The sequence below is a fragment of the Leopardus geoffroyi genome, chromosome A1 (genome assembly GCF_018350155.1).
Source record: "Leopardus geoffroyi isolate Oge1 chromosome A1, O.geoffroyi_Oge1_pat1.0, whole genome shotgun sequence".
NCBI lineage: Eukaryota > Metazoa > Chordata > Mammalia > Carnivora > Felidae > Leopardus > Leopardus geoffroyi.
Genome location: NC_059326.1, coordinates 91,818,626 through 91,837,967, shown reverse-complemented (window position 1 = coordinate 91,837,967; position 19,342 = coordinate 91,818,626). Strand labels below are relative to the sequence as shown.

General features: G+C 55.7%; 1 protein-coding gene across 10 annotated transcripts in view; it reads right to left on the bottom strand.

The window, feature by feature from the left end:
• The window catches only part of COL23A1 (collagen type XXIII alpha 1 chain), a 357,789-nt gene that overhangs the window by 18,895 nt on the left and 319,552 nt on the right, over positions 1 to 19,342 (bottom strand). For 7 of the 10 annotated variants that reach the window (XM_045485726.1, XM_045485687.1, XM_045485706.1 and 4 more), the window contains 6 exons: positions 9,080 to 9,106; positions 7,509 to 7,535; positions 6,118 to 6,144; positions 1,391 to 1,507; positions 546 to 581; positions 136 to 162 (listed from right to left, as the gene is read on the bottom strand). In XM_045485726.1, coding sequence (XP_045341682.1) covers positions 136 to 162; positions 546 to 581; positions 1,391 to 1,507; positions 6,118 to 6,144; positions 7,509 to 7,535; positions 9,080 to 9,106 — 261 coding nt within the window. The remainder of the gene's footprint in view (positions 1 to 135; positions 163 to 545; positions 582 to 1,390; positions 1,508 to 6,117; positions 6,145 to 7,508; positions 7,536 to 9,079; positions 9,107 to 19,342) is intronic. The other 3 variants (XM_045485663.1, XM_045485681.1, XM_045485672.1) reach the window with 2 other exon arrangements.

The following is a 19,342-nucleotide window of genomic DNA, read 5'->3' as shown; positions in this document are numbered from 1 at the left end:
CCCACCCCTGCAGGTGCTGTTCACAGCAGGGGACGGGGGGTGGGGAAGGACAGCTGTCATGGGGAGGGGGCAGTGGGGTAGGCAGCCCATCCCTCCCAGGCCTGGGGCAGGGGACACGGAGTAAGGAGCACCGACCTTGGGCCCTGGGGGTCCCTTCAGGCCCTGGAACAAGAGAAGAGAAAATATTAATGGGATACTGGAGGCTGCTTTCGGGAGGTTCTCCTTCTGGTCATTTTATAAAGGGTGACACCAGGTGCTAGACGGCAGGAGGCGGGGCTGTGCTGCCTGCTCTAGGTCTGACCCTTCCCCATGTCTACGGCCACTTCTGCACCAGATCTCAGGCAGTGCAGTGGGCTGTGGGCTCCCTCCCAGGGACGTGGGGCTGGGGGCCTGGCCCATCGGTTCCCTGATGCTGGTGACAGGGCGGGAGGGCAGGGGTGCCCGCATGCGCACACCCCCAGTGCGGCTGTAAGCGGGACAGGGGCTTCCGGGCCTGCAACCACGGGCCTAGCAGCCCAGGCCTCTGAAATGCCCTGGATACTGACCATCTCGCCGTCTCGTCCAGCCTCTCCTTTGGGACCCTGAGGGGGCAGAAGAGGAGAGCCTCTGGAGGGGATGCAGGGGATGAGAAGTGCAGGGGCTGAGCCCACTCCCCCCACCAGGCCCTGTGCTGGGGCTCCAAGTAGTCTCTCATGTCGTGTCATCTTGACCAAACCCCTGAAGAGCGGGTGCCATTGTTCCCACTTCACAGATGAGAACGTCGAGGCTCAGGGAGTTACACGCCCAATGTGAGTAGGCATGGATGAGCCAACTGAGTAGGTGCCTTGAGAGGGGACAGTTTGGTAGAGGAGCTGGATCTGCACGGGATGGGAAGGACAGGCCTGCGTCCCTGTGTTGGGGGAAGGGGAAGGACATGAAGTCTGGCCTTCGGGGTTCGGGTAGAACTATAGGAGGACAGCTGAGCCTAGCTAGTTAGTACTGGAGGTGGGAAAGCGAGAGAGAATGAGAAAGAGTGAGCGAGGGAGGAACAGGGCTTGGTAAATCTGCCGGAGGAAGTGCCCACGTGTGGGTCTCAGGGCCAGGGTTAGGAATGGGAGTGAAATCACAACCGATATCAGGTTCAGGGCCTCTGGTTCTATTTGGAGTGGACCAGGGATTTGGGAATGAGTTTGGGGTCAAGGTCTTGGATGGTGGTAAGTATAAGGCTGGTGGTATAGTATAAGTATAAGTGGGGTGAGTGTCTGGGTGAGGGCTGGGGTTGGGGTGGGGTTAGGCATGGATCTGGGTCTGGACTGGGAACAGGGCTGGGGCTGGGGTTGTTTCTGGGTCAGGGGTTAGGGTTTTGGTAGGTGCAGGACCGGGGTGTTTCCACCTCCATGCCCTCTCTTACCTCTGGGCCTTGTGCTCCCTTGGGGCCATCTTTCCCAGTGTCGCCAGGAGGGCCTCGGACCCCAGGGGGTCCAGGGGGCCCCGGAGGCCCAGCAGCTCCGTCTTGCCCTTGGTCTCCCTGGAAGACATGGTGCGGGGCTCACCGGGAGGGGAAGGAAAGGGGCTCCAGTCTCCAGACAGAAGCCTCTGCAGATGGACAGGCCCGTGCCTTCCCTTCCCCAGCTGGAGCGGGCTCAGAGGGAAGCGCCTTGTCACTGCACTTCTTGCCGCTTCTTGGTGGCCACACGAAGGGACACGCCCTTGTACTCTGACATAAGAGGCTAACAGGACCCTTCCCCTCTGAGGAATGTGCCATCTTCCCAGCTCCCGGTGCCTGGAGCCCAGCTCTGGTGTTCAGTTGAGAGTGGAGACACGTTGGATGTGGGAGCTAGCACGTGGGCCCCACTGGCCCCCTTCTTCCTGGAGAGGGCGCTGCACGCCTCCCGAAGGACCTTCCCCGTTGGGCAGCTCCTGCTTTATTAGGTGCTGGAGGTGCGCTTCGGGGCACGTACGCAGAGCAATGAGCGCTCGGGCTCACACAAAATCTGCACGCAAGTGTTCACAGCAGCTTTACGTGTAATGGCCCCAAACCAGAAACAACCCAGTGTAGCTATCCAATGGGTGAAGGGTTAACCGACAGGGATACAACCATATCACAGAACACTGCTCAGCAGTAAGTGCAAAGGGACAAAGTACGGATGCGTGCAGTAACTTGGATGCATCTCGAGGGCATCACGCTGAGGGAATAGAACCAACCTCGAAAGGCTACATACTGTGTGGCTGCATCTACACGACATTGTTGACATGGAAATGTCATACAGGTGGAGTACAGATTAATGGTTGCTGGGGGTTAGGGATGGGGTGGGGAGGGAGGGAGTGTAGCTGGGCAAGGCCACCATGAGGGGGTCTCTGCATGTGGTTACAGGAATCTACAAGCGTGATAGCACTGCCCAGACTTAAACACCCCCCAGGTGAATATAACGGGTAAAATCCAAATAAGGCAGGTAGACTGTATCCATTTCCTGGTTATAAGCTCATACTTGAGTGAGGCAAGACATTGCCAATGGCGGGGGGGGGAAGTGGAGAACGGGACAAGGGGTATTATTTCTGTTTTTTTTTTTTTAATGTTTATTTATTTTTGAGAGAGAGAAAGAGGGAGGGAGGGAGGGGGAGAGAGAGAGAGAGAGAGAGAGAGAGAGACTGAGCATGAGTGGGGGAGGAGCAGAGAGAGGGGAGACACAGAATCCAAGGCAGGCTCCAGGCTCTGAGCTGTCAGCACAGAGCCCTATGTGGGGCTCGAACTCACGAACCGTAAGATCATGACCTGAGCCGCTCAATCGACTGAGCCACCCAGGTGCCCCTCTGGGGTATTATTTCTTACAACTAATTGTTGACCTGCAACGATCTCAGAATAAAAAGTTAAAAAGAGGAGTATCTGGGTGGCTTAGTCGGTTAAGTGTCTGACTCTTGGTTTCCGTTCAGGTCATGATCTCATGATTCATGAGTTTGAGCCCCTGTTGGGCTCTACGCTGACAATGCGGAACCTGCTTGGGATTTTCTCTCTCTCCCTGTCTCTCTCTCTCAAAATAAATAAATAAACTTAAAAAAAAAATACATAAAAAGAGCAATGAAGGGCCACACAGTCTCTGTCATGCAACATCCTATCCCCGACTCAAGGACCTGATGTTAGTACTGGGTCAGACCTCAGGCAGCCAGAGCCCTCACCTCGAGGCCCTGCCTACAATGAGGGAGGATCACTGTGCCCCCGGCACTTCCTGCTACCCCAGTGGTACCTGCCCAGCACTGGCACAGGGTATAGTAATGGGGCATGCTTGACTCACAGTGTCAGCAGCTCCCAAACTCCCTGTAACCAAGAAAGGAAGAAGCCTCTGGAAGAGGTGGCCCCTGCTGTGTGCCCAGTGCCGACGAGCTAGGACTTCCCAGAAGGTGTCTCACCCAACCCTTGTGACCACCTGGCTGAGACACTGCTCTTGTCCCATTTCACAGACGGAGTGGTCAGGAACAGCAAGGGTAATTGTTTACCCAGGGTTTCAGAGCTGGGAAAGGCTCCTCTGGCCATTGAGGAGAGCAATGCCTTTTGGACATTTTTTTAAATCCACGGACCCCATGATAGGAAAGTTCACCTCTTCAGCCAGCTGCACCTAAGACACAGTTCATTTGTTTTTCCCAATTAAAAAATTAACTGAAGCTCTCAATGTCCCCCACTCAGGTCTGACCCTGCTGGGGGCATGACCAAGGGGCTACAATTCCAGTCCAGTGTAAAGAAACCCATTAGGTATGGTTAGCTCAGCCAGCCATGGGTGGTGATGGAGGTGGGTAATTCCTATTTCATTTTCTGCTGTATCAGGAAGAATTCGAAGACACCCCATTGTTCCTTTCACAGCCTGGGGCCCCCATGATGGGCACCACTGGTCTGGACTCTACTTGTTGGGGCAGAAAATGAGTTTAGACACTTGAACAGGCCCCAGGACAGGTTTTTTAGGCTCTTCGCTTGAGTTACTCAGGGTGTGAGGCTGGCCAGCCGCCTTGTGTGTGCCCTGGGATCGGATGGCTGAGGTCTAACCCTGGAAATGCAGGGGTGAGTCAAGGGAACACGCAAGCCAGCAGGAGCGGACACACCAGTGGGCCAGGCTACCTTGAAGATGCGGCGACTGTACACGTGATGGTCTCTACTTATAAAGCCCGGATTGAGTCGTGGGAAAACCATCTAGTCAGCAAACGGGTTGTGTGGTCAGGAAGGCAGAAGGGTGATTCAGAAGAGGCAAAGCCGCTTAACCCAGCCGAGTGATTGGGAGAGGCCAAGAACGTTCTCCACAAAGATGGCCGCTATGCTCGTTCCCATCCCGCAGGCCCCTTGCAATGGGCGTCCCCCCCTCTCCCCATCAGGATCTGGGGCCTGTTCCCCTTTCCCCACCTTGACTCTGGTTGGGCCCCATGACTGATGGGACTAATAATATACAGTGGAAGTGATACCGCGTCCATTCCGGATATAGCTCTTAACTGGCCCGACCGTTACGTTTCTGGCCTCCTGGGATGCTAGTTTGGGGATGCCCCTCTAGGAAGCCCACTGCCAGGCTGGGAGAAGGCTTGATGCACAGAGACCCTCCCCAGCCGAGCTCCCAGGCAACAGCCTTGTCAACTGTGGCCATGGGGCGTGCCATCACCTTGGACTACAGGCCCAGCAGCCTTTGCCTGCGATGAGGGAGATCGCCTACCCCCACCAACCCAAGGGGTCCTGAGAGACCGTGGCACATTGTCGTTTTAAACCACAGAACTTTCAAGGGTGGAGGCTGCTTCAGAAGTGGCTGGAACACTGGGACAAGAGGACATCCACGAAGAGCGAAGGGAGGGCTTCAGAAAGAATCTCTCTTTCATGACCCCCCGGGCCAGGAGAGTTCTAGTCTGTTGAGGAGTGGGCATGCCCATTTAGAGTACCAGCTTTCACACACCCAACAGCAAGCAAACCAAAGGATTTTTCTCAGCAGCCACAAAGCTCCACACAGGTGCCCTTTCTTTGACTTCGGGGCCACCTTGCCAGCTTTCGGGGGGCCTTGCCCTCCAAAGGCTCAGCACAGAACAAGCTCTGTCCTGGGGACTCAGCCTGGCCAGCCGGCTGCTCTCAGCTCATGCTCACGACCACCTGTGATGTGGGCCCTCCTGGTCTTGTTGCACAAACCAGGCTCAGAGCCTCGAGGCTGGAGGGATTGGAGCCCAGCCATCACTTGGCGCTGAGCTGCCTCCTCTTTGCATCCTGCCACCTTCACCACCACCCGCCCCCCGCACCGCCCCCGCTCCATCCAATGCTTGCAGAGGCTGGCTGGGGGTGACTCACTCACTGGCTACAACCTCCACTCCCTAACCTTCTTGAAAGCAAGTAGGAACCCACCACTCCACTGCCTTTCTCTGGGTGGTCAGGCCTCTGCCCTGGTTGTGGTAGGAATGGTGGGGACACGCATTTAGGGCCATTTAAGTGGCCCTCTGCTGAGATCTGCTTTGTTGGAGCCACCCCACCCGGGGTCTCCACGCTGCTTCGTCGAAGAGACCCCACCACTTGCTCTGCTTCGTTGAAGAGACCCCAGGTTTGGCAGGAGGCACTTCTGAGTCCCTTGGACCCTGGGGGCTCCGAGGGCCAGGGGACCTATTGTCCCCACGCTAAGTCCTGGGTGCCTACTTTTATGTCTGCAATGAATCTTTGCCACAGCAGCTTGGGGTAGGGTCTGTCACCACCCCCTCTCCACAGTTGCAGAAACTGAGTCTCAGAGGGGAAACTGAGTTGCTCAAGGTTACTTGGCTGATAAGTGGCAGCCACTTCCTGGGGTGCCAGTCACCCTCAGGAAGGTTAGTCTCCGTTCTGGGGCCAGTGCTAGCCCCACTGTCCCGCATCCCTCCCCCGCCCCCCCCCCCCCGGCCATCCATGGTGATAAGTATGACTGGGATGTCTGTCAGCTAGAGACACCCATCTATGATCTCAGCCAGACCAGGGCCTGGGGCTTCCAGCCCGTGGCCACTTAAGTGAAACCACTTAACCAGGATAGGACGTGGGCAGAGACCGCGGGCACCTCTTTCTGCGATAAGGTATAAGGGATCTGGAAGAAAGCTAGATATGCCTTATTATAAAACAAAACAAACTGTGTAGGGGTGGGTGAGGGGGTCTTGCTCCGTTCTTACCCGGGGGCCGAAGTCTCCTGGTGCACCCTGAGAACAAAAAAACCGGAAGACAGATCACTGCTACTATTATTGCTTTATCAGATGTTTTGAGCATTTACCCTGTGCTCAGTGTTTTATGTACCTAGTCTCACTGAATTCTAACAACCGTAACATGCAGGCTCTATTTTTATCTCCATTTCCAATGAGGACACTGAGGCACAGAGAGGCTAAGTCACCTGCCCGAGGTCACACAGCTAGCACACCCAGGGCGTGGAACTGGGCACTCTGTTGTCTGTTGCCGGTCCCCAAAACACGGTGGGAGCAGAGACCAGCTGCTCCCACCGCGTCCTCTTGGGATCCTGAAACCTCAGAACTGTGAGTGTTGATGATTACCTGAATCATTGTTTTAAGTCCCCAAGTTTTGGGGCAGTATGTTACTAAGTGATAGATGCCAAGACACCAATTTCTCTCTGGTTTCAAAGCCTCTGCTTTCCTCATTCAGCCAGAGCCTGAGGGAAATAATCCCTGCACCTGCCCCGCTCAGACCATTACCTCGTGCAGTCTTCCCCCCTGGCTCTGTGAGGTTGCTTTCACTTACAGATGGAGAAACTGAGGCCAACGCATCCAAAGCTGTACAGTTGACAGCGGAGCCCTAATGCTAACCTGACGCCCTGAGCGCCGGGTCCTGTGCCTTGCACAGCTCTGATGGTGGACTGGAGCCTTGGCTGCCTTTATTCCGTGGGCACATCGCGGCGGGGGCGGGGGGCGGGGTTGGTGCTGGGGTGGATGTGGCCCAGCTTCGCCCAGCCATTCCCTAGAAGCATCCCACCACACCTAGGTCTGCTCTGGTCCCTCCCTGCTCTGATCCCACTGTGGGACACACAGGTGTCTCTCGCCCTCCTTTCTGAGACACTTGGAGGCCCCAGCCCTCCAGGGGTCTGCCGTGACATTCAGCGCCAAATGCCAGAAAAGCCTTTCTCACAAGGGGTGTAAAGTTCACAGGGGCAGCTCTCTGCCATCTGTTTTCCTGGGGTGGGGGTGCACTCCTCACAAAGAATCCCATCTACAGGGACTGTTCACCCCCCTGTCCCTGGCTCTCCTGGCACCCCCCTTTTCACAGGCAGGGACTTCCTTTGGAAACTCCTCATTCTGGGCAGACTGTGCTTTGAGCTTTGTCATGCTCTGGTGCTGGGAGAACTCCAATTTAACCCCCTGGCACTTTAAATTGTTAAATATAAGCCGTGTAACCATTAGGAGGGAGGCACTAGTAGCCCCACTTTACAGATGGGGAAACTGAGGCTCTGGGAGAGGATGTGATGTCCCCAAGGCCACACTCTGGAGCTGGGGTTTGGAGACGGGTTTCTGGCATCCTTTATCACATCTGCATCTGGACAGCATCCGGCATCACTTACCTTTTCCCCTTTGGGGCCTGGAAGTCCCTGGAGAAAAAAAGGTGGAGAAAGAACAGGCATGAGCAAGGAGGACTGGGCTGGTTCCCCTTCCGGCTTCCCTAAGGCTTTGGGGGCAGAAGGGCCTATGGGGCTGAGCAGAGCTGTGGGTAGCCAGGTGGGTATATGCACAAATCTGTCAGCTTTTAATGAGGGTTGCTCTGGCCGGCCCTAAGGAAGCCACACAGTGCAGTCCCCCGCATGAGGGAGACGGGGGACTTGAGGGTCGCTGGTACCTCTCAGCTCGGGTAGGGGCACATGTGCTGTCACTCCTCCCAGAGGGCAGAGCCCTCCAAGCTCAGCACCTGCCGTGCCCGGGGCCGCTGCCCCTTGACTATCCATTATCCCTCCAGCTGTTAATGGCTGGGCTTGTTCGTTCATTCAACAACTTGTCCATCCAGGTGGTCAGTTCATTCCTCTATCCTTTAATGCTGCACACATCACCGGGCAACTCCTCAATCGTGTTACTTCTTTCATTCCTTCACTCACTTGTCTGCTCAACCATCATGTGTTTGTCCACCCACTAACTCAGCTACCCTCTCATGCATCCAACTGTTGGTACAATTACCTCATCTGTCTTTCCTTCCAACCATCCTTCCTTCCTGCCATCCACCCATCCACCCAACTGTTCATCAACCCAACTCATCTATCTATCCATCCATCTGTTCTTCCACGCAACCGTTCATCAATCCATTTATCCATCCATCCGTCCATCCATGCACGCACCTGTCTGCGATCCAGTCATCCAGCCAGCCAGCTTTCCTTCCTTCCTTCCTTCCTTCCTTCCTTCCTTCCTTCCTTCCTTCTTTCCTTCCTTCCTTCCATTCATCAGCCCATCTCTCCATCCATCTATCCATCATACAGTCATTCATCCAGTCAGCCTTCCTTCCTTCCTTCCTTCCATCCATTCATCCTTGCATCCATCATCCAGTCAGCCAGGCTTGCTTCCTTCCTTCCTTCCTTCCTTCCTTCCTTCCTTCCTTCCATCCATCATCCATTCATCTGTCCACCCATCCATCCACCCACCCACCCAGCTAACTATCCATCCACATCCACTTTTTTGTTTAATTATGCCCTCTCCCTGTACAGCTTATTTATTCTGCTGAAGATGCCTGTGGACCACAGGCTCCTGGCCCACATGTTGAGAACTCATCAGCCCTGTGCCTACCACTGAAGCCTTGAGACTGTGTTGGGGGATGCTCTGTACGTGGGCTTGCTAGGAGGGGCTTGTATGTGCTGAAGGCTGACTAGATGTCAGGGATGGTGCTATCCACACTTCTCTACATCCCCAGCATGTGGGGAGGGTTAATGGGCCCATTTGACAGAGCCTCGGGCTTGGGAGGTGAAGAGGCCTCCCCAAAGCTGCACAGTCAGCAGGTAGTGGAGGTGGATTTGAACTTAAGTCTGATACCCAAATGGTTTCTCTCCTTGCTGATCCAGGTTCCCAGGGGCCCCTTCCCTCTGGCACCCCATCACTCTCAGCCCCACAGTGGCCTGGTCCCAGGACCACCTAGAATTGCCCTGTCATCACTTACCGGCTTGCCATCTAGACCCAGTGGCCCCTGGAAATGAGAGAGACAGAGAGCAGAGGTTACACACTGGAAAGGCATTTCCTGTGTGTTTTATGACCCAGAGACACTACTGAGCACCAAAGACCAAAACCTGACATGAGCCCATGGGTCTGAAGACCTTTCACGCGGACCTGGGGTGGGGGTGTCTGGGTGTTTGCTGCCCAGAATCCCCTCCTCTGACAAGAGAGCCCCACTTCTCCTCCACAACCACCCCCATCTGCTCGTATGGGGCTTGGGCGTGTGGTCGCATTCCCTCGACCAGGGCGATTTGGTTCAGGGATAAACGTCATGTCTGGGGCTTTGAATGGTGGCGCTTTAGGGGAAAGAGGGTCTTTTCTCCTGGTGGGGCTAAGGCTGGAGCTCCTGAGGGTACCATGTGGCTTGAGAAAGAGCCAACAGAGAAGAAGTCAGAGCTGAGAGACAGTGAGGAAAACGGGGCAAAGGGTCTGAAGCTGAAACCATCCACCCCTGCACACTTCTGTTTGTCAGTAGTTTTTTCTTTAAGCCAGTGTGAACTGAGTTCTGTCACATGGAACTTGGTAGGGACTGAATATGCCCCCCCCCCCAAGTCATGTGTTGGAATCTAACCCCCGGTGTCATGGCATTAGGAGGGGGCTTTGGGGAGGCGAAGAGGTTCATGAGGGTAGAGCTTCACAGATGGGATATTAGCCTTTACAAAAGAGGCTCCAGACGGCTGCCTGGGTCCTCGTCCACCATGTGGGGACACAGCGAGGGGATGGCAGTCTGCAGCCCGGAAGAGGGCCCCCACCAGAACCTGACCACACTGGCATGCTGAACTCAGACTTCCAGCCTCTAGGACGGTGAGAAGATTTCTGTTGTTTCTAAGCCACCTGGGCCATGGCGCTTTGTTAGAGCAGCCCAAACAGGCTAAGACACAAGTGGAAGAGTCCTGAAGGTTCTTTCAGTTCCCTGCATTGCTGTGGCCTTCGTAGGCAAAAGTCAAGGCTGAGAGAAGCTAAATAGCACAAGGTCAGGTCCCAAGGGCTAGTGTATTCCAGAGGCCGTAGAGGGTCAGTGACCACTGCACAGTAGCTCCCGTGGGCGCCCTCCACCTGGGGACCCATTGCCTCTCAGACAGCCCCACTGAGTTCCATCCACTGCCATGTGGGGAATCCAAGGGCAGTGCCATGAACCGGATCCACCCGGTCTCTGTCAACACCTCTCCTCCCCCCCTGCCACTGCCTCCTCATCCTCACGGACACTTCACCCTTGACCCCAGCCAATGTTCTAGGCAGCTCCACTCCCAAGCCTTTTCACACATCACCTGCCTGCCTGGCACACCTTTGTGTGTCACCTTTAGCTGAGTCACCTCCTCTTCCATGAAGCCCTCTGGGTTTCCCCACTTCTCAGAAATCAGGCCATTTATCCCTACACCCAGCACATTTTCTCTCCCTTCCTTCCTTCCTTCATTCCTTCTTTCCTTCCTTTCATTTTTTTAAATGTTTGTTTATTTTTGAGAGAGAGAGACAGAGTGTGAGCAGGGGAGGGGCAGAGAGAGAGGGAGACACAGAATCCCAAGCAGGCTCCAGGCTCTGAGCTGTCAGCACAGAGCCCAACGCAGGGCTGGAACTCACAAACTGGGACATCCTGACCTAAGCCAAAGCCAGATGCTTAACCGACTGAGCCATCCAGGCACCCCATAACCAGGGCAATTCTGAAAATTTATCTCTTAAGTGCTTCTGGCCACCAGCCTCAAGGTCAGCTGAGGTTCTGGACTTCAGGGCAATGTCTTAGGGGTAGATGGAATCCCAGGAGGTGGGGAGTGGGGCCATTCCAAAGTCTTGGGGGTCCAGGCTCTGGGGGTTCCCAATCAGGTCGTCAGCCCCAACCCTAGTCACTGAGGCTGACCAGGAACTGCCCTAGCTGGCATCTCCTGCTGGCTCCTGGCTGTCCTGACCCCTGGGTCCACATGCCTGAGGCCTCCTGTCCTTAGTCTGCTAAAGTTTGGCCCTGCATCTCCTCTCCCTGCCCCATGCTCAGGCCCTGCTAGGCCTCACCCAGGCCCGGCCCCTTCTGCTGCCACAGTGCACACAGGGACATGTCCCACCCTGGTCTCTTCTGGGGGCTCTTTGTGGACCCCTACTCAGTCTGAATCATCACAGCAAGCTCGTAAGGCAGGTGTTCATCCCTGTCTTATAGAGGGGGAAACCGAAGCCAAGTGAGGGAAAGACCTTGCCCACGGCCATGCAGCCAGGGCAGGGCTAGAGCCCAGGATGGCTTTCCGGTTCTGTGTCCTCAGGCACTCAAGCAGCCTGCAGTGGCCTCGCCTAGATTCCTGGCCACTCTCCCCGCAATCTGCCTGTCCTTGCATGCCTCTGTTCAAAGCTTCCTGCTCCATCCCAGTGCCCACTGGACCTCGCCTGCCCGCGGGCCCCCGGCCAGCTTGGCCAGTGTGGCTGCCATCGTGGACTCTGTGTCCGGGCCTTGTGCCCATGTCGACTGCTGAACTGAGCCCAAACACAGCGCCCCTCTATCGATCTAAAGGGATTAAAAAATCCATAATGCAGGGCACCTGGGCAGCTCCTGATTTCCGCTCAGGCCATGATCTCGCGGTTTGTGGGATCGAGCAACGTGTCAGCGCAGAGCCTGCTTGGAATTCTCTGCCCCTCCCCCCACTCATGCGCTCTCTAAACAAACAAACAAACAAACAAACATACATACTGTAAAAAATCCGTAACGCAGACTGAAATTAAAGAGATACAAAGGTGCAGTTAGAGCTGAGTTAATCTCTTTCCTCTTTGGGGGCTGGGAGGGAGGGCAGTGGTCTCACAGCCAATTCACCGGCAGCAGCATGAGGAGTTCAAGGTGTCCCTGACAAGGGCTGGGACACAGTGCAGGGCTGGTCTGAGGGAAGCAGGCACCCCGCCCCTTAGGGCCACAGAGGCAGAGACTCTCCAGGGCAAGTTTAGGAATGCTCTGATGTGCCTCAGTGTGGGCTCTGTTGAATCCTGCCATACCCTTCATGGCTTCTGTCCTCACTGCCGCCCTGGCAAGCAGGCACCACAGTCCCATCCCGCAGCTGTAGAAGCTGAGCCCATGGCTGAAATAGGCCCCCCTCTCCACGTGGTGTTCCTTCTCCTGCAGCATAGGGCAGCAGGGTTGACAGATGGCTGTTCCAGGGGACCTAGGATGAAGCCTCACAGGCCCTGCCTTCCTTCTGGGATTCCTGGTATGTCTGTCTCCCCCACTGAACAGACCTCTCTGGGCAGGGCTCTCTGGACCCTCTTCCACCCTGGCTCTCTACCAGAGAGAGTGCTGGATCAGACAAACTCACTTGCTGTGTGACCCTGGGACAGCCAGTCAACCTCTCTGAGCCTCAGCATCCTCATTACCTATTCTCCCCAGTAGGGTGCTTCCTGCCCTGGCTTGGTCCCATTTCCCCTAAGCTCTGCCACACCACGACCTCCTGACAGCTCTTGGGGTTTGGGAAGAGGTGCTTCACTAGTCTCATGGTACATCTGGTGCCTCTTGAGGCCCATGCACTTACACACGCCATGCTGTTTCTTGGCCCCAGGCTGTGCTTTCCCGTTTTCCTCCACTGCACAGAGTTCCGCCTCCACCTGGGGAACTCCTACTCATTCTTCCAGGCCCAGCTCAAATCGTGCTCCTGGGAGCCTCCCCAAGGAGAAGCAGCATTCTCCCTAGGCTGTCTGCCACAGAGCTGGGTCCCCATCCTTCTGGAAGAAAGCCCTGTGGCCGAGTTCCAGGAGACATGTGGGGCGGACAGAGGAGACAGCCTCTGGATTCAGACCCACCTGGAATCAGATGCGGGCTTTCCCACATGCCAGCTCGTGACCCTGGGCCTCATCATTGGTAGCAGGCCACCCTGCGTCACTGACCTGTGTGTGTGTGTTGGGGGTTGGGGTTCTGCTGAAAAGGTGCTATGTGCACCAAGTGAAACTTACAAACTGTACAGAAGGAGACGGGACAAAGCAAACCTTCTCTTCTCCCCAGCTCCTCTCCCAGAGAGCACCATGGGCATCAGCTTTGGGAAGCTGTCCTTGCCTGGAGAAGCACATGCATAATATCCCTGCCTTTCTTATTTTTAAAGCCCTCTACGGGTTGCACAGCAGACGTCTGTAGCTCCATTTGTCTTCCTGTTGCAGAGGAATCTGGTCCTTGGACCCCTGAGGCACGTCATAGCCCTCCTCCCCGCATTCCAGGAAAGCCCTACCACATACATGTGAGACCTGAGCATCATCCCCATGGCCCTTCCCTAATACCTGTAGTATCTCCCACGCAATGCCCTGGAGAACTTTCTAGAATGCAAGGCTCTCCTGCTTGAGCCCTTCTGGGCAGCCTCACTCCTGAAGGAAAATGTCCAGACCACCTGGTCTGATGCCTAAAGCCCTCCTGCCCCATGCTGGGCACTGAGCACACATCTTGGGTTGGGCCTTTCCAGGGCCGGGGGTGCCTCTGGTCCATCGCTGAGTCCCCAGACCTGGTTCCAGGATGTCTGCTGGGTTGACATAAACCACACAGAGCTGTAGGTGGCCAGCTTTTCTAGAAGTGTGTGCTGCAGAAGGGAGCCTGGGATGTTCCCTTGGCTTGGACCCCACAGGGGGTTCTCCTGTTGCTGGCTGTCTCTGAAAGCATTCCAATGGCCAGACCTCGCTGTCTCTTCTTGAGAGTGACCTTGGGCCTCCCATCTCCTGAGAGGGATTCTGCTCTCTTTCAACTCCGAGATTATTCCTGGTGGTCCCCAAGGCCTCTCTCTGGTGTGTGAGAAAGCCTAGAAGTGGCAAAAACCCCATTTTCCTTCCTACGGCCCTGCCTCTATCTGGGATCACAGAGCTCCTGGTTCCCAGGACTTAGAGTTTTCAAAAGAAGCCAATGAATTTTGTAGTTTCTGATAAATAAAAGCAGAGGGTGTGGCCTGAGCTGTGCTCTTGGAAATGTCCACCATGCAGCTCAAGGGAAGCTGTCCCCATTCCCCAGGAACCCAAGATTGGAGCTGCGGGTGGTTGGATCTGATGCTGAACAGATTCCCGGGGCAAACACAGAAACCCATGTGTGCACATTTGTAGGGCAGATGGTGCCAGCTGTCCCTGGGGATGGAGCTGACCCACAGCCATGGCCCTGGTCTGTGCAGGTGGCTCTGGGCTCATCTCTGATGACATCTAGGCAACAAAGCTCTGCTCAGATCCCTGAATTCCCTGTCTGGGGAAACAGCTGGCCCTTAGAGAGGCTGCTGGGTGACCAGTGGTCACTGGGAGTCACTGAGGAGGGGCTTCAGTGGGGCAGAGGAAGGAAACAGTCTGGCTTTGGAGCCAGACGGACCTGCCTGGCTTGGGGAAGTGAACTGATCCCTCTTATCCTGGGGAAGGCTGGGCCCTGGGATGTGAACCCCCAGAGGACAGGCCCTGCCTGTAGCTACCCTTGCTCAAACTGGTACTGCCTTGCTCAAACTGGTATCAGGGAAACTGTCCTGCAGAGTGTGTTAAGAGGCTTGCCTGGGGAAGAGGTTCGCTGGTCAAGTAAGTTTGAGAAACACCGGGTTACATGCTGTGAAATAGGTTTCTTTCCTGCAAGACTTGTCTGAACTATCATTCTGCCCATGGGTCTCTGGAAGGGCAGTGTTCCCAGCCTCACTGGGAGGCTGTGTGGACCATCTATGAACTGGGCATTTCCATGGGCTGGAGAAAAGCCCAAGCCTAGCTCTGGGTGCTCTTAGGGGAGGAGAAACACTGCAGGGATGGGTGAGGGGCTGGACTGAAGGAAGCCAAGGACAAGCATGGGCTGGAGGGCATGGTCAGGCTGGACTACGGTGGAGCAGGATCCAGGCTGAGTGTCCTAGCCAACAGCAAGCCAGTTTTGCACAGCAGAGGGCCATCTGGGGAGCTGAGAAGTCTGGAACAGCAGAGCCCCAGCCTGGGTGGAGGCACACCCTTGGTGGCGGGGGTCCTATTCCATCAGGGCAGCCCTCCCCTGCCGCAGACTGTGGGTGTCTCCCACAAGAGGAGTGGGAAGGAAGGCACTTGGGGCAGCCCACGAGTGAAACCCTCTCTCCGAACCTCAGCTTCCACAGAACAGGTGATCCTGAGGGCCAGACGCCAGAGCGCTGCGCCCACAGGCACTCAGTTCCCTCCAGCTCCCTCTCCCGCCTGATCAAAGCCATGGAATTCACCAGAGGTTTTCAACACCTTCTGCCCTCCACGAAACCCCACAGCTGTTTACAAGGCTCAGCTCTGCTTTAAACCACTCTTGCCCCATGCAGATCAGCAGAGCTCTGGCACGCTTTCCGGATGCGTGAGGGGCAAACAAAAACCCTGGGCGGTGTGCGGGCTTGGCTCCTTGCTGCACTCAGGGGCCTGAGAGTCCCGGAGCCTCAGTTTACTCATCTGTAAAATGGAGAACATGTCCTCCTCTCAGATGACAAGTTCAAGATGAGTCCCAGGTCTGTCTCCTCTCCCCTCCTCCTCTCCCAGACCCACCAAAGACACGAGACCCTGGAGGTGAGCTGACACGGAGGTGGGGTCTGCATTGGCTCTTGGAGGGGCAGTCCTGCGGAGTGACCTTGTGTGGTCCTCTGACTCAGTGGCAGACCGTGGGACTCTGGCTGTGCCTTGGTGGGTCTGCTCCCTCCCACACTGAATAGATTTCCTAAGCAGGGTTCTACAGAGTCATCTTTTGAGAAAAATGAACTAGAGTGGCAAAGGAGGGAAGGTTTCTTAGTGAAATAAGTTTGGGACGTGGAGTCTGCTGGGCTCCAATCTCTGGTGCCTCGATGTGCATTGGCCCCGGGGGAACCCTGAAGCAAAGGCTGCTGTTTACCCCACACTGGGGGCTGGCTCTGTTCTTCTCCGTTAGCTGTGCCTCAGGACCCCCAACGTGCGAGAGTTCTCTGCTGAGCTGACCCAAAATCACTAAACCGGCGTGTTTAGATGCAGACAAGGAGTAAATGCTCAGACTGGCTGGGGCTGGGTGTCCGTCTCGCTTGCTGGTTGTAATTCATGCGGATGGCTCCCGTCAGGGAACGGAGCCTCCAAATTGCACCGGGATGGGGCCCCTGGATGAGGGGGCTTACCAGGATTATCAGTCCAGGGACCAGTAATTATGGCCCAGATGTTGACAATTCATCAAATTACAAGGCTGTTGGGGCCTGGGGTCCTCAGCCTGGGACATGCACATTCCTGTGTGAAGGCTCCCTCATTAGAGTGGGTGGGCAGACCCCTCGGGGCAGGTCAAATGTGGTTCTGATTTCTCAGACCAGGCTCCTCACACACACGGACCATGGCAAGACTGTCCGGGTTTAGCAATTTCCCAGACTTGAATTCCGCCCTAGGGAAAGAGAGGACCCTCACTTCTTGGGTCCAGCCTGGCTGGTGCCCTGGTGCAGGCACACGGTTCCTCCCCGGGGACCTCTTCCCAGGATTTGGGGCATTCTGTAGAGTCACCAATAAATTGCATCCCAAGCCAGCAAGCCATGAAGACTCCAGCTGGGTGGGGTTCTGGGAACCTGCTGAGGTTAGGGGCTTGCCCAAGCTGCCACCCCCCCGCCCCTACTCTTGGTCCGTATGGTGAAGCAGTGGCCTACAGCCAGCTTTGGCTTGGTGTGTATAGTTAAAACACCAAAACTAGAACCGAAACCAAACTCACTGAATTAGTTGCAACATTTAAAAATGGTGACATTTCATATCAACATCCCGAGTTTGTACTTTTCTAGAAAAAGTGAAAGGTGGTACACCCTGGGGTCTGCATGCCTGGCATGATCGGCTGAGTCAAGTGCTCGTGGAGGGCCACAGGCTCTGCCCTGCCCTAGTGCTCCCCACCGGGCCCACTGCCCCGTCCAGATAACCTGTCAGTTCTGCAGAGGCATCTAGGTTGGTAACCCTCAGCTTAGAAAATCTCCCGGGTCGGGGCGTCTGGGTGGCTCAGTTGGTTAAGTGTCTGACTCTGGATTTCGGCTCAGGTCATGATCTCACGGTTCGTGAGTTGGAGCCTCATGTGGGGCTCTGTGCTGACAACTCGGAGCCTGCTTGCAATTCTCTCTCACTCTCCCTCTCTCTTTCTCAAAATAAAGAAATAAACTTAAGAAAAAAAAAAGAAAGAAAATCTTCTGGGTCCCTTTCAGCTCTACGATTCCGTGAGGCCGGGAAGCCAGCTGGCTTCTATTTTGGGGAAGGGCATGCTCAGTATATCCTGTGCACACTGGAAGCAATTATACATATGTCCATATTATACATCATGGCTGGGAGAGGTGGTGCTATGCCTTTGAACCGATCCCCAAATACCTGCTTAAATTACACATTTGCGAGTTTCATGATTACCCTGTCAGGTAGCAGGAAAAATCGTTCCTGGGTGGGGTGAAGGGAGGAGTCAAGAGCCCTGACTCCCAGTGCATGTGGGACAATGGAAGATGGCCAGTGAGTTGGGCTGTGTCCATCTGAGAGGCCTCTGGCCTCCTGTCTCAGGCTCAGGCACTCTCAGTGCTACTCTTGTGGAAGGGCCTGGAAGTAGTAGACAGGTAGGGGCACCCATTTTGGTGGCAGACAGTGCTGGGGCGGGGATCTAGTGGGACCGAGCGGCCGACTAGATGATGATGGTCGGAGTGTGGCTTGACCTGCATGACGGAGATGGTCTAAGGGAGGCAGAAGGTACAACAGAGAAACCAGGAGACAGAATGACAGAGACAGCTCACAGCGGACACTGAAGGATCCCTGGTGTCCTGGCCAGGCCCAGGCCACACCCTGCTCTGCCCTCCTGCTCCTCAGCCTAAGTCTGCTGGGCCATCTGCTTGCTTCCTCCCAGCGTCACTCAGGTTTGACTTTCCAGCCTCTCTGGTCGTCACCCCCTGGTCTGTGGGATGGGCCCTCCACAGTTTCCAGAGAACACAATTATCACCCACTGGGAATGAACTGCTGGGGACCCTTAAGAATCCAGAGGTTTTGTGCAAAATTTGGAGCTCTAACTTCTCTTGAAATATTGGAAGCTGTGATAATGATCAGCGTGCATGGGCTGAATGGGGTAGGGGGCCCTTTAAGTGGGGCGTGTGCCCCCCCCCCCCCCCCCGCTGGCCCACATAAGGAAGGCATCAGTGAATGCGTGAGCCTGCATTTCTAGCTCTGAACCAGTTCTCCAAACTGCAGACCTCTCTCTAGTCCTGCACCTGCCCCTGCCTAGGACTTGGCCTCTCTCCCACACCAGCCTCCACTAGCCTCCCTGGCTCCGCTCCTCATGCCCAGCCTTCCTGCATGGCAAAGGAGCGGGATGTCCTTGCTACGTCCCCTCCCTGAAGACCTTGGAGCCAGCTGCCTAACTCCCCGAAGCCCAGCCTGTTTCCTCCTCTGGAAAGGAGGGGTGTGGTGTGGATGGAATGGCCACCCGAATGTGACAGTGCCCTGCCCGGAGCTTGGTGTACAGAGGGTGCCAGAGGAAAGTGGTTTAATGAACGACTGGAGTGCCCTGGGCCAGTTCTGGGGGCGAGAACTAAGGAAATGGGAGCTAAAAGCTAAAAACCCCTTGCCTTATTATTCCCATTTCACAGGCGAGGAAACTGAAGCTTAGGGGAGGCCAGGCATGGTCACGAGCCTGAATCCTGCGTGCTTTCCACCTCACCATCCCCCTCTGGCGTTAGCAGTGCCTGGCAAGTACCCCCAAAGCCAGCCTCCCCAAGCTGTCCCCATCCTGTCCCCAAAGAGGCCCTATTGGTGGAACAGCCCCCTTGTGGGAAGACCAACCTCTCCTTAGACGCCCTTTCTGAGAAGTGGGTGTGCCACCATTGCACACCTCCAGTGACGGGGAACTCACTGCTTCCCGGGCAGCCTGATGGGTTTGCCAAGTTTTTATGTACTTCCCATCCTTCCCAGGTTGGATGCCATTGCCAATTCCCTCCACCTTGCGGCCCCTGGGGAGGCAGCCAACCAGCTCAAAGGTGCTGGGTGCTTCAGGGTCACTGGCCTCTTGAGCTTTCCTCCCACCCCACCCCCCCTTTCCCCTGCCAGCCTGGCTTGTTCTCTGTTCTCTGTGTCCTCTCTCTGGCCACTCCTCTGCCACTCCCTTTGTGAGAGAACCTCCTTGTCTTCTGACCTTGGCTCACACCTCCCTTCCTCAGGGCAGCACCCCTGACCCCCACCAGGCCAGCCTCGGATTGCAGGTGGTCACAGTAACCCATACCCCAGGCCTGACCACGGCGCACAGTGAGGTTGGAATCCCCAAGCGCTTTGAGTCTCTCTCCCAGTCAACCATAACTCCATCCAGTAGGGA